Here is a 13,475-nt window from a genome sequence, read left to right as displayed (position 1 = left end):
ATCAGTGTTTTTAAGGCATAAGATATGGCTCAGTTACCCTCTCACTCCACAGAATATACAGTGATTAGAAATGTTCAGTTCCCAATCACATTAAATTCTGATCAACCTTCTAAAACCTCTGATCTTGTCAATGGATGGCAGTGATGGGCAACACAAACCAAACCTGTGGCATAAAAAATATCATTGCTTCTAGTGGTTTAACATTGCTTGGCTCAGTTTACAGTTAAAAACACAATTCCTGTTTAGAGCAGGAACTCCCAGATCTGTCTTTTATTGATATGATGGAAGCAGGATGAGGATTCCCTTTCAGTTCCTTCCTGGGAGTCAGCATTCCAGATGATAACACGAAATGCAAAAATGGTAACTCCTTTTTTACAGATAAGCCATTAGACCCCTTCAAAGAAATCGGTTATTCTGTTTCTTTTGTAGAAGGAGGCACCCAGAAAATGGAAAAGCTTCCTTGAAATCAAAGAATATGAACAGGTATGGTCTTTCACTTTGCTTCATACTTTGGGATTGCCCGGGGGTTTCAGTGCCTAAAACAAAAGGGAAGAGATATTAAGTTCACGTAACTCAAAGAAAGGCAACAGACTAGGTTTAAATAACTTTGTGTCACATCCGCCAGGACTAGAGAGAGAAGCAAAGGTTTCTGAAAAGAGGTGTGTTATTCTTTCTGCAGGAACATAACAGCAGTAAAGTGTGCAACTGTGAAACCTTTCTCAATAAGGCTTGCTCCTTACCTGGGGTGGAGGTGGAGGTGGTGCCTTAGCCTTGAATTGGGGAGCTGGAACAGTCTTCAGTGCTGCGGCCTGTAAGAGAAGTGTTTAATACATCACACCAGCCAGCTCAGTCATAGATTGGAATTGGTGAACAAAAGGCGCTTCACAATGAAATGTCATGACTGTACCACCTCAATTTTCAAGCGAGCCACGAAAGGCATTCATCCAAAAGCAGAAAGAAAAGGACACACCTTGCACAGAAAGCAACTAAGGCTGCATTCACACTGCAGAAATAATGCAACTTGACACTGCTTTAACTGCCATGGCTCAATTGTATGGGATTTTGGGATGTGTAGTTTGGTGAGATACTTAGTCTTCTCTGTCAGAGAGCTCTGTGCGCCACCAAATCCCAGAATCCCATAGCATTGAGCCATGGCAGTTAAAGCAGTGGCAAAGAACAATTTTTTTGCAGTACAGTTGCAGCCTCCGTTGGAAGAAATGCCAACAAAAATATTGAAAATGTTACGTCTCCATAACATGATAATTTTTTGCATAAGGTGAAATTTTCACACGAAACACTGAAACAGAAACAAAAAAGAATCTTATCCTTTCATTTAAAAAATGAAGGCAGTAGAGTCCGCAAAGGAAGATTATACTTTCTGCAAAAGTGAAAAGGGAATACATGCAGAGAAGCTTTATATTCCCACCTTGGTTATATTTGCAGAGCATCCAGCTAGAAAAAGAGCCAACATAGAGAAGGACAGTTAAGAAGCTGACTTACTGCATTGCCAGTGACAGGAGATAAGCCTGGCTTGGCGGTTGGAATTGGAGGTGGAGGAATATTCGGCTTTACGATGGGCTGGAACGAAAAGAAAGAGGGGCTTATCTAGATGCATTTGTGCATGGTGATCAACACACATTTGGCTGTTGCGAGGGCAGACAAAAGTATTGCATAAAGCCCCCTTTCAAGAGAGATCAAATAAGGCCAGAATGTAGCATTGCCAGGTTTTCAAAATAACAGAAAGAGGCAATACAAATTTGTGACAGACAGGGTTGACAATCACGAAGTAGCTATTGTCAAGCTTGTGCTCTACCTAAATACCAATGAAGGTTTTTATTTCATTTAGCATGCCCATGTAATCCTCTGTAAAATTAACATATTGTTAGACTATGACTCTGGAGATCAGGGTTCAATTCCCAGCTTGGTCATGAAAACCACTGTGTGACACTGGCCAAGTCACACTCTCTCAGCCTCAGGGGAAGGCAAATGCAAACCTCTTCTGAACCAATCTTGCCAAGAAACCCCCATGATAGGTTTGCCTTAGGGTCACCATAAGTCAGAAATGACTTGAAGGCATACAACAACATAAATTATATGATGCACAACTGAACTCGTCTTGGCAAGTTCGGTTTTAAGTATAGTTGTTTTCTTGAGACTTGGCAGCTGGGAAGTATTGAAGGAAGAAACTTTTCCAGGCTCTGGATTTCCTAATCGTAAGCCTCCTGGAAGCATTTGGAAAATGTCTCTTAAGAAAAGAATGCTAAAGAAATTTGAACTTTAACCCAACAGGTTTGTGATGTCCTTCAGACAGGTGTCCAACTTACCGTTTTTGCATTTTGATAAAAGGTTGGAGTATGGCTGAATTGTTCACTTGGAATGTTCTGAGGAAAAACAAGAAGAAACACTGGATTAACATTATTTAGAAGGGGAGGGCTTGCATACAATCTCATACCATCTAATTTACTAGGATTTTCTATTTCATAGAATCGCAGAACCTTTGGAAGTGATCTTGCCCGAATCCTTGTCACTGAATTGCAGGCATCCAGAAACAATTCCAAGAAGCAGTAATAGCATCTGGTAAACTCTTTTGATCTTTTAAATCAGACTATAAATCTACATATGTCAACATTCCCACGGACTACAAAATTATCTTTGTACATGATAGATAACATATTAGAAAGAATATCTTTGTGATATTCTAGTTTTCCACATGGTGGTTGTGTATGCATGAGTGTGTATGTGCATAGTCATATGAGTGTGCATGTGTATGTGTGTGTGAGAGAGAGAGATTGGAAGAGAGAGAGAGAATTTTAAAGTATAATCTGATCCTTCACATGCCTATACAGAAACTAGCCCTATTGAACCCAATGGGACATACACTTGAGATCTCGCCTACATAGGCCAAAAGGCCTATTATGCTCCCATTCTAGCATCATCCTCTCCAAACTGCACTTCTGGTGCAAGCAGTCCAGACAATGTCCAGCACATTCTGCAGCAGAACCAGGATCTAACAACCTTAAAAAACATTTTAATATATATACATATATATCTTTTTGCTCTGTTCATGTCTTACTGTATTATCCTACTATAGCCTATGCTTGAAATAGGCCATTAATTCTACTTACAACACAAACTGGTGGTTTATTTGCTTGGGGTGGAGGTGGAGGGAGAAGAAATCTAGTAGACTTGACCTGAAAAAAATATAAAATAATGAGAACCAATAAATCAATGTCCAAACCTGATTTCTGAAACAGGCCAAAAGCCTACATTGGCTACGACAGCTACTATAGCTACTACCTCCCCAAACCGGACAGAAACATCATTCAACTGTACTTTGATCACTGTCACAGTAGATCTTCTGCTGTCTTCATGCAGCTGATGAAGTAAGTGCAGTCCAGACTAATTTCATGTCCATTTACTTTCATATCAAGGGAATAGATAGCAAATGTTACCAGATTCTATAGTGTTTAGCATCTATTGTTCAAAAGGTTCGTTGTGGTTGTTACCTCTGGAGGTCCAGGCACAGGGCCAATATGCTGCCTTCTCTTCTGTTCTTGATCGGAGAAGCCCAGGTTTGTTGCTCCAGGTGCGCTCTTGTGGGTGCTGTCATAAAAGCATTCAGTATTAGCATGAAGACATTCTGCATTGAGAATGTCTAAATCCTGTATGCAGCCATTTCAATATCGTTGTCATAATAGGTGTGATGGTAGGAAACATATCAAGTATTTCCTGGCTATTTTCCAATCTTACTATTCATTTGTTTATTTTACTTTATATTATTCATATCTGGCCTGTAAAACGAAGTCCAGCTGAAATCTTATTTAGTAAAGTGAACCAAGCTTTCCATGTCTTCACCAACTATGTTGGTGATGGGACCAAGAAAAGGCTCTTCTTTGGAGATCTTAAAATGTGGACCCACTCATATACGAAGATATAGTTTTTTAGATAGTTTGGGATTATCAGGGGCTAAATTTTTTGGTCTAGCAGCTGATAAGAAGAGGGGCTTCCTGAAAACTGTGAATTGGAAACTATTATCTAAGTTGGTGACTAATCACCAGCTTACTACCATTATATTTTAATTTTGTATTACAATAAGCCTTTCCTATCCATGGGAGCTTGGTTCCATGGGGGACCATGGAAGGCAGAAAACATGGATGCTTGTGCCTCTATTATTCAGTCGCAACAATGTGCACATGGTCTGGCATTTCTGGATTTTCCTTGAAAATCTAGAGCAAAAGGTAATTTTTTAAAATCCAGTTTAAGAAATGTATGGCCCAGATTCAGTGCAGAATTGGTCTCCCATCATGAAGACAGTCCACACTCAAAGCAGAGCTTTGGCTGTGTGTCATGAAGTCAAGGTGCCATGAGGGCGGTGGCAAAGGACTGGTTCATTTGCCTCATGTAGACATGCCCTGAATTAGCTATGTTCTGAAAGTCGAGCTGAGAATGTATTCAAAAGATTTTGAAGGCTCACCTTGGTATTTGTTTCTTATTTACAATTCGGTAACGGAAAAAGATTGCAGTGACGACTGCTGTGACCGCAAGGACTACCAGCACAGCAGCGATGATGATGATATCTGCAAAATCAAAGAGACAATGTCTTAGTTGACATTGGAGGAGTCATGTGGGAAGCAGAGATACAATTTGGAAATTTGGCTGCCTCAGGTAGCCTTTGTATTCCTTATGAGTGGAATACACCAGCGATTGTCTTGGAACAAGATTTTCCATCACTTGTCTAGGTATTTTGGATTTCAGTTCCCAGAATCCACGACCACTGAATGAGATTCTGGAAGTTTGAGACCAAAACATTTAGCTCCATTGACTGGGTGAATAGGAGCATTGTGTTTTAGCAGTTCATTGGGCCTACAAGAGCCTTGGCAGATTTGTAGGAGCATCATAACCATGGTTCTTTGCATATGGCCAGGGAAAGGGGATATAAAAGTGGCAACTTCACTGTGAAAGTTGTCTTAGACCTGTTACAGACTGCCAAAATAAAGCTGCTTTGGGTCTCTTTGGAGGTATGCTATTTAAATGATGCATGCATCCTAAGAATCCAGAAGCTACACCAAAGCTGCACTCCAGTGCTTAGGAATGGAGTGTGGCTTTGGCGCGACCTCCGGACTCTTAGGACCCATGCATCATTTAAATAGCATACCTCCAAAGAGACCCGAAGCAGCTTTAATTTGGCAGTCTGTAACAGGCCTTAGATTAGAGAAATATTCACTTTAGCTCTGAGTCAGGGAAGAAAAGGTCCTAGCTGGACTTTTTCCTTTGGAGATTATTATTGCAAGCTGCCTAGAGAGGTAATTTGCAAGCAAAGAAATCTCTAGGTTAAAGCCCATGCTAACTCTTTTGAGTGATTTCCAAAATCAATTTGTTCAGATTGAAAAGCTCTCACACCAATAAGTCCTCTAGGAGATACTGCTGTGTGGTGGCAATATTGCAGGATTTAAAGGTGTTAGACATGGTATAAAATCCCTGCTTGCTGGATGAATCAGCCCACTCACCTCTTTTTGCTTGAACTATCTGATGCAATTGCCATTGCGGCACGCTACCTGCACTGTAGGAATGCTACAGTTTGACACTACTTTATCTGCCATGGCTCCATCCTACAGAATCCTAGATTTATAGAACTGTAATGCACCAGCACCCTTTGGCAGAGAAGGATAAGGACCTTGTAAAACTACAAATCCCAGGATTCCATAGGATGAAAATACAGCACTTACAATGGTGTCAAACAGCATTATTTCTACAGTGTAGATGCACCCTAAGAAATGGAGCTGGGAATCTGGAAGTTTATGGGAATCTCACCACTAGATACCCTTAAGCAAATCATTAGTTCTCAGCCAAAGGTGATCATAGATGAGCTATAGAGATCCTTACAAACTTCCATCTCTCCTCTTTTGTCTGCAAGATGAAAGGCTTCCTTTTCCCCCCTTTTAAACCAGCTTTGCATTAGGTACTAACTCTGGTAACTGTGCATTTCTTCTAATGCCGGTTATCAAATGAACTAGAATCTCAAACCATGGTCAATATCCAATGGTTGCGCTATGGTTTCAAAAGCTAGCAGAATTAGGACTTTCTCCCCCAACCCCTGGCCCAGCCCTCTATGCTGTTAAAATCTGCTCCAAAGGATTTCCCAGGACTGTGGAGCAGGTTTTAAGGGTATATGGGGAACTGCAGGAGGAAGGGGGAATTGTCAAGAGAAACAGTGGGATCTAGCAGACACCTATCTTGGGTTCCTAGAAGGGATGGAATAGGAATCTGTAGATTTCATGACTGGAGTCAAATTTGTAGTTCCTGACCCCTCAAGAAAGTTACATGTGTGTGTAGAATCATGTGTGTCATCCTATATTCTTTATCTCCTGCTCCAACTTACATCTGTTTCCAGTAGGGTCATCACAATTTGGTGGTGCCCACCCTTCTTCACACTGGCATTGCAATTCATGATCACATACCTATAGCAGCATAAAGATAGTATTAGTTTCCAAGTGTGTACAAAAGAAGCATACAAGGCATGTACAAAAAAAAAAAGCTCTATTTCTCTATTTGTTGAAAGGATTTCTTCTAGCCCATCCTTTTTAAAGTTCTTGACCATAAATCATGAATCTAGTTTTTAACTCACAAAATTAGGCAGATACAAAGTTCTAACTTCCATTGTTCATCCTAATTAAAGTAGACTCATTTGTCACCACTAGAAATCTGGGCCTAACTATTAGATTTAGGCCAAAGATCCAGTCCTCTCAAAATACGTGCCACAGATAAAATGGCAAACAAATCCATCATGCAACAACTAACACAAGTGCTTGTCTAGCAACCAGGCATTTGTTGTGAGAGCCAGCATAACTACAAGGGCATTTATTTATACTATGCTAAAGTTTAGGATCAAGCCTGAAAAAGTATATGGATACAGCGGAAGAAAGGGTATTCAAAACCCCAGAACTCTAAAAACTAGTGGGAATGATTCCTCCCTTTACTGTAAAATGTTACACTTACAGCATGTCCTGGGCATTTGTCGGAACAGTTGGTAGATCTGTAGGCTCTCTCAATCTCGACACATTGCCCATTGTTGCAGACCTGAAAGTCAAATGCCCAAGCTGATCAACAAGAAAAGACAATAACTTTTTCTAAATATATATATATAAAACTACACACCTTTATTATCTAAGACAGCAGAGCAATGTAAGACCCTCTGCTAGTTATTGAAGTACCCATCAGTCCTAGCCACTAGAGATGATGCAGTTAAGTCTGAAGGACCTCAAGTTGCCCATTCTTGGTCTAAGCCCACTGGAGTATAAACATGGTCTATTATCTTGCTTATGCTTATAAAGTAACAAGAAGCTGCTGGTAAATCTCCCTTAATGTAAAATTGAAAGTTTCTGCCCACTTTTATTTATATCAAAGGTGGATAACTGGTGGTCCATGGATCACAACTAGCCCCATCCTTATTTCCCACTAAGCCATAAGTCACAAACAACTTGAAAGCACACAACAACAGCACATTGATTATATGGGCCTAACAGTTGGATTTAAGCCTAAAGGTGTAGCTCTACCTGTTAGTGTTCAAATATTCACTATGTGGTTGCTACATGAATTTCAGAACCTGTGGCTTCAGAAACTGCCACATCAATCACCCCTTTTGAAATGGGCCTGTAGAGCTATTAATTCACTAACCTTTCCTTCTCCACATTTTGTTCCAGGGGCGACCATTCCTCCATCTTCTTCGCCTGTGCTCGGAAAACTGCCTTTACATGTCTCAAACGATACTAAGCTTCCAACTGAAGGCATCCTTGAACCACCAGAGCAATATAACTTGCCACACTTTAGATCTCTGGAAATGAAATATCCAATTATTTTTAATTCAATTCAAAGAGTCGGCAAATAAATAAGACCCATGTTTTTGTTCATTTGAAACCAACACTCAGCCATCATATACACCTTTTACTTATTTCTGTGCATTACTAGAGATGAGTCTTGGATGAAACGCAAGGGTCTAGTGGATCTTTACTTGTCAGCCAAAACAAGATATATGTGCACGCAGCCTCAAGTTATACATGTATATGTCGCCAAGACAATCCTGACCATTGTATAGTTTGAACCCTGAGAAGCCCCAGAAACCTAGCAGTAAATGATTTGCATTGCTTACTTTGTTCCACATGGGAGGTATGTACCATTTGCCTTTCTGCAATGGCCATAGTAAACCCCTTTCCGGTTGATATTGTAACAAGAATCTATAGCCACTGTAGATCCTGCAGAAAAACAACAACAATGACAATAAATTCATTGGTGTGCAAAATTATCATGTTCTGAGCACTAACCTATTTCGGAGGAGTTATATATATTAATTTTGTTCATATTCATTTATTAAAATAAACATTCTTAAACATGACTACAATCCAAACTATGCAGAGTAATTTTCAATGAAAATATCGCAATAATATTGTGGTCATGAATAGGCAGTCCTTATGTCAATTTTATGGATGGGGGAACAAGACCCAGATGATGGATCTCAATAAGACCTCTGAGAATGTCAGCAGCTAAAGCATAATTTGTAGTTGAGCCTTACAGATCCATGCCTTGTCCTTACTTTATCTCATAAGTGCCAGATGCCATTAGGATAATCTCTATTGCAGTGGGTAGCCTCAAAGCCAGTAGGATATTGACCACTTTATTCCCTCGTCTATCCCGCTTTCCCTCTCCATAAGTGGAAAATAGTTAACAAGGAGAGCTGGAGTTAGATATTCTTCCTTGCCTTGCTGACAATTTCAATTTCATTTTCTACAAGGTGGATGAGCAACAAGACGATCAACTACATTGGACCTGATTCTCACCAACGGAGAAGATGTGCAAGTAGCAGAGTAGAATCTGAACCAAAGGGTACAAATTACAGGAAAGGAGATTCCAACTAAACATTAGGAAGGACTTCTTGATGGCAAAAGCTATTGAACAATGAAATAGACTGTCTCAAAGAGTAGAAAGGCAGGCTTCCTTCCTCAGTGGTCTTTAAATAGAAGTTAGATGGCGACCTTTCATTAAAGCTTTAGAAGTGGATTCTTGCACTGGCAATGGTTTGGACTAGACGTCCCTTGGATCCCTTTCCAGCTCTGGAATTCTATGTAATTCACTCACCTGCTCCCCAAAGAGAGTTGCACTGGTTCTGCAAGGTGGGACATTTCCCCATGTAGCAGTAACCCTGGTAGTTTCTGCACGGGTGGCCATTCATCCGGAAGTGATCAGCAGGACATTGATGAGAGCGACCAGTGCACACTTCTGGCAGATCGCAATCATGCTTTGCCGGCCGGCACACTGCTCCTGCTCGCCGAAGCTGTTGAGCAAAGAGAGAGGTCCTCCATTTTGTCATTGTTTCTCATGTTCAGGAGGAGAGTAGTGCCATTTGAATTTTCCATTTCACCCTCAACTTCTCCCTTCGTCTGCTGTTGGTACAAGTAGTTAGGGAAGGACTGGAGCTTAGAAAAGTGGCTGTGATGGCTGTAGGTTCTGGTAACTAAGGGCCTGAACAGACAGGCCAAAATAAAGCAGCTTCAGGCCACTTTGGAAATGTGCTGTTTAAATGATACATGTGTCAAGAGGCCAGAAGCCATGCAAAGCCATGCTCCAGTGGTTAATCATTTCTTTTTTCCCAGGGGGTACTCCCATTGTATCAAGGTACCCTTCCCCCCGATAGTAAGAATATGTGTGAGTATTTTTATCTTGCTGAGTCTAGCACAGAAAAGAAAGCCTTACCTGGCAGTTCTCACAACACTCCCCATATCCACATTTTGCTCCAGGCTTCAGTTTACAAGTTGCAGCATCACAGCAGCCATTTTGGCACTCCTTAAAACCAGGGAGAGTGTTCTGTTAGTTTTACAGACCCTGTTGCTCAGGCTTCATCTGTACTGCAGAAATGGTGCAGTTTGACACCACTTTAACTGCCAAGGCTCAGTGCTATGAGATTCTGGGATTTCTGGTTTGAGAAATTTAGCCTTCTATCTCAGAACGCTCTGGTGCCAAAATGAACTAGAAATCCCAGGATTCGATAGCATTGAGCCATGGCATTGAGCTCAAGGCATCAAAACCTAAAAGTAAGTTTTCTGAACAACAAGAATGAACAATGATAGAAAGATACCTCTGGAGAGCCACAGTCACATTCCTCTCCCTCCTCAACAAAGTCATTCCCACAGACTGGGGTTGAAATGATGTCCTTTGGTGGTGGCATGTTGATGATGCATGCTGGGGTTCGCTCCATGATGTATTTCTGAAAATCTTGGAGACTACATGAGCTGAAATCCCGGGGAGTTTTGTAGCTGCAAAGAAGCAACAGCATACACATGTTATAGTGGGCATGTTATGGGAGGGGGACTATAACCCATGGCAGAGAACATGTGGCCATAAAGTCCAACCTCCTGCCATGCAGGAACTCAATATCAAAGCACCCCCCATTCAGCTCCTATTTAAAACCTCCAAAGAAGGAGTCTCCACTGCATACTGAGGCAGTACATTCCACTCCATACAGCTCTTACCATCATAAAGTTCTTCCTAATGTTTAACTGGAATCTATTTTCCTATGAATGGATTGTTTCATGCCCTAGTCTCAGGCGCAGCAGAAAACAAGGTTGTCCCATCCTCAATATGACATCCCTTCAAATATTTAAACATGGCTGTCCTGTCACCTCTTAACCTTCTCTTCTCCAGGCTAACATTTCCAGTTCCCTAAGATACTCCTCATAGGACATGGTTTCCAGACCTTTCACCATTTTGGTCACCCTTTTCAGAACACATTTCAGCTTTCTTCCTTGGTCTTTCAATCTTTTCTCTGATGTTATAATAAGCCCAGCTTCTAATTTATGCAAACAATAAGTTAAGCACATTTTCTATCCAGAACAAAATCCATCTTGGCAATCCAAACCCAATGATATTGCTTTCTGAGTTGAATGGTTTATTAACAGCTATCGTAAAGCAGTCGTGTATAGGAAGAAAACTACAGTTGATAGATGCAGTTCCCTCACCTGAGTTGAGCTGCCATGATGCAGGATTCTGAGCTGCACTTACAAAAACTTGTGTCATGATTCATCCCGAAGTTATGGCCCATTTCATGAGCCATGGTAGCACCGATAGCAATTGCATTTGTGTTGTGATCCTGCATACACATGCAAAAAATGAATCCATTGGTTAGTGTGCCAAGAAACATCTGGTAAATAATATATATCTTAACACCATGTAATAGCTCTTCTCCCCTATAAAAGTATTTTGGCAAAGTTTAAACTGATGAAATGAGTTCTGCGTCCCTAGAATGAAATAGAGCACCAGTGTATCTGCGGATCCAACAGTGGCTTCGTACTTAATATTGCAGGCCACTGGATAAATCTATATGTTTGCACTCATCTAGGTGGGTCACAACTCTATTTATTTTTTATGGGTTTTATTTATATCCTGGATTTGTGTCATACGGATGATGAACAGACAGATGTGGTTGCAAGGCATTCAAGTGTTGATAATACCCAGAACTATAGAACTGTAGAATTTTTAGAGATGGAAGAAACCCTGGAGGACCTTTGTGTGTGATTTCACACAGAGACCATTTCCTAAGATACTGTGGAATGAAGATGAACAGTCAGCCCTCCTTATCCACGGAGTATTTTACCCACGGATTCTAGTCCAACAAAGATTTTGGAAACTTGGGCGCATTACAGACCGCCCCTTTGGGGCGGCCTGTAGGCGCTCCTTTCCCCACCAGATCGGGGCCTCAGCTGCCAGAACGGCAGCCTCCGAGGCCCCGATCCACTGCTTTCCAGGCCGCGGGGAAGCGGCAAAAGGCTGCTTCCCCGCAGCCTGGAAAGGGGTATCCTTGGGGCTTCATGCTCCAATGGCACCCAACAGTGGCGGGGAGGAGGAGAAAGGGGCCGCTCAGCTCTTTTTTCCCTTGCGTCGCTGGGGCAGCCGTCTAAAGGCTGCACCAGTGATGCAAATTGCGGAAGGAGCTCCATTTCGGAGATCCTTCTAGCACCATGAAAGGGCGCTCTATGTGCCCTCATGTGGCACAAAGACATCACATCCACGCCGCCCTTTTTGGAGGCGGCGCGTTCGTGACGTCATAATGGCGGCTCCCATGTGGAACGGGCGCCACCATTTTGTACATCCTGGGGACATACTAGGGTTAGGTGCATGCATAAATCACGCACTTTCCCTAACCCTAGTACGTCCCCAGGACATACTTTACGCCCATCTGTAACAGGCCATAAATAGGGTGTCTATTTAATTAATGATCCATTCTGTCAGCAGACAATGAATCCTTAATTAAACAGATATGTGGAGGCTTTTCCATTCAACAACAGAACAGTACACAGGTTAACATGGCACTTGCTTCCTCTCAACCAACAGTATATATCTACCCCACTCTCTTCCATGCCAGCATTCTCTGAAGATGCCAGCCACAGATGCTGGCAAAACATCAGTAATAAACTCTTCTAGAACACAGCCTCATAACCTGAAAAACCCACAAAAAACTATGTATGCCAGCCGTGAAAGCCTTTGACTTCACAAATATAGACTTGTTTAGCCATTCCTGCTTGTATTGAAAACATGCTTTTTTATAAGCCTTCCTTGCCTACAACCCAGTGTTCTTTTTTCATAATACTATCTCAGTTCCACAAACCTGAACAACTCCCAAGGAATGGGCAGGGTTGCACATGGTTCCCACATAGGCTAGTCCGACTGTTGGTCCATCAAAATCTATACCCCTGTAAGAAAGACAAAGTCAAATTATGGAATCACTCACCAACACACACCATCATGACATTACTTGTGAAATCTATTACGGCTTCAAGCAAAGAAACCTACCAATTCTTTTTGGCAGTGTTCTAGAGAACAAGTGGTTATCATCCTTTGGTTCCCCAAATATTTTGAACTTCAGTTCCCATCATTCCTGACTGTTGGACAAGTTGACTGGGTTGTCTGGGACCCAAAGTCCCATCCAAAGTTTGCAAATCTTTGTTCTAGAACAATGGGCACCAGATTTGGGTCCCCAGATCCTGGTTGGACCAAAGTTTCCAAAATCTTTGTTGGACTAGAGTTTCATGCCATCTAGAGTTGATGGCAGCTGAAATGCAACCATATCTGGGGATATAGTGTTGCAAACTGCTCAAGTAGATTATACTTATTGCTGCAACAATAATCTGCACCAGAATTAAATCATATGAAAATGAGTTTTCTTTACATGCGGAAGTAAAAGGCGTAAATCAACTTCTTTTCTCTATCTCACTTCCTATCCTAAAATGGATTTCCTGAGACAATAAATATCAGTTTTTTTCATTTTATTTTCACCTTACAAGAGCATTCAAAGCAATTGTTCCTGTTTCTACCACAAGCTCACTCTGCTTAACATAGATGTCAAATATTCATACACCAATAAATCCTCCCCTTTTCTCCTTTGAGAACTGGCTCTAGGAGATCAGGTTTTAATCTTCTAAGCATGTTGC

At 41.4% G+C, this 13,475-nt stretch overlaps 1 protein-coding gene across 1 annotated transcript in view; it reads right to left on the bottom strand.

The window, feature by feature from the left end:
- Positions 1-291: 291 nt before the first annotated feature.
- LOC149306780 (zinc metalloproteinase-disintegrin-like NaMP) overlaps positions 292-13,475 on the bottom strand; it is a 34,300-nt gene continuing 21,116 nt past the window's right edge. The window contains exons 10-25 of the mRNA XM_089537652.1: positions 12,653-12,737; positions 11,007-11,137; positions 10,127-10,304; positions 9,745-9,834; positions 9,130-9,325; positions 8,147-8,249; positions 7,675-7,831; positions 6,997-7,077; positions 6,380-6,458; positions 4,475-4,577; positions 3,507-3,603; positions 3,126-3,191; positions 2,325-2,381; positions 1,501-1,578; positions 741-809; positions 292-536 (exon numbers count right to left, since the gene is read on the bottom strand). Of these exons, the coding sequence (XP_089393778.1) occupies positions 504-536; positions 741-809; positions 1,501-1,578; positions 2,325-2,381; positions 3,126-3,191; positions 3,507-3,603; positions 4,475-4,577; positions 6,380-6,458; positions 6,997-7,077; positions 7,675-7,831; positions 8,147-8,249; positions 9,130-9,325; positions 9,745-9,834; positions 10,127-10,304; positions 11,007-11,137; positions 12,653-12,737 (1,603 nt within the window). The 3' untranslated portion in view covers positions 292-503. The remainder of the gene's footprint in view (positions 537-740; positions 810-1,500; positions 1,579-2,324; positions 2,382-3,125; positions 3,192-3,506; positions 3,604-4,474; positions 4,578-6,379; positions 6,459-6,996; positions 7,078-7,674; positions 7,832-8,146; positions 8,250-9,129; positions 9,326-9,744; positions 9,835-10,126; positions 10,305-11,006; positions 11,138-12,652; positions 12,738-13,475) is intronic.

Source organism: Sceloporus occidentalis, unplaced genomic scaffold (assembly GCF_023333645.1).
Source record: "Sceloporus occidentalis isolate IW3139 unplaced genomic scaffold, rSceOcc1.0.p SCAF_9, whole genome shotgun sequence".
Classification (NCBI taxonomy): domain Eukaryota; kingdom Metazoa; phylum Chordata; class Lepidosauria; order Squamata; family Phrynosomatidae; genus Sceloporus; species Sceloporus occidentalis.
Note: the sequence above shows the minus strand (reverse complement) of the source record. Positions and strands in the feature narration are given on the sequence as shown.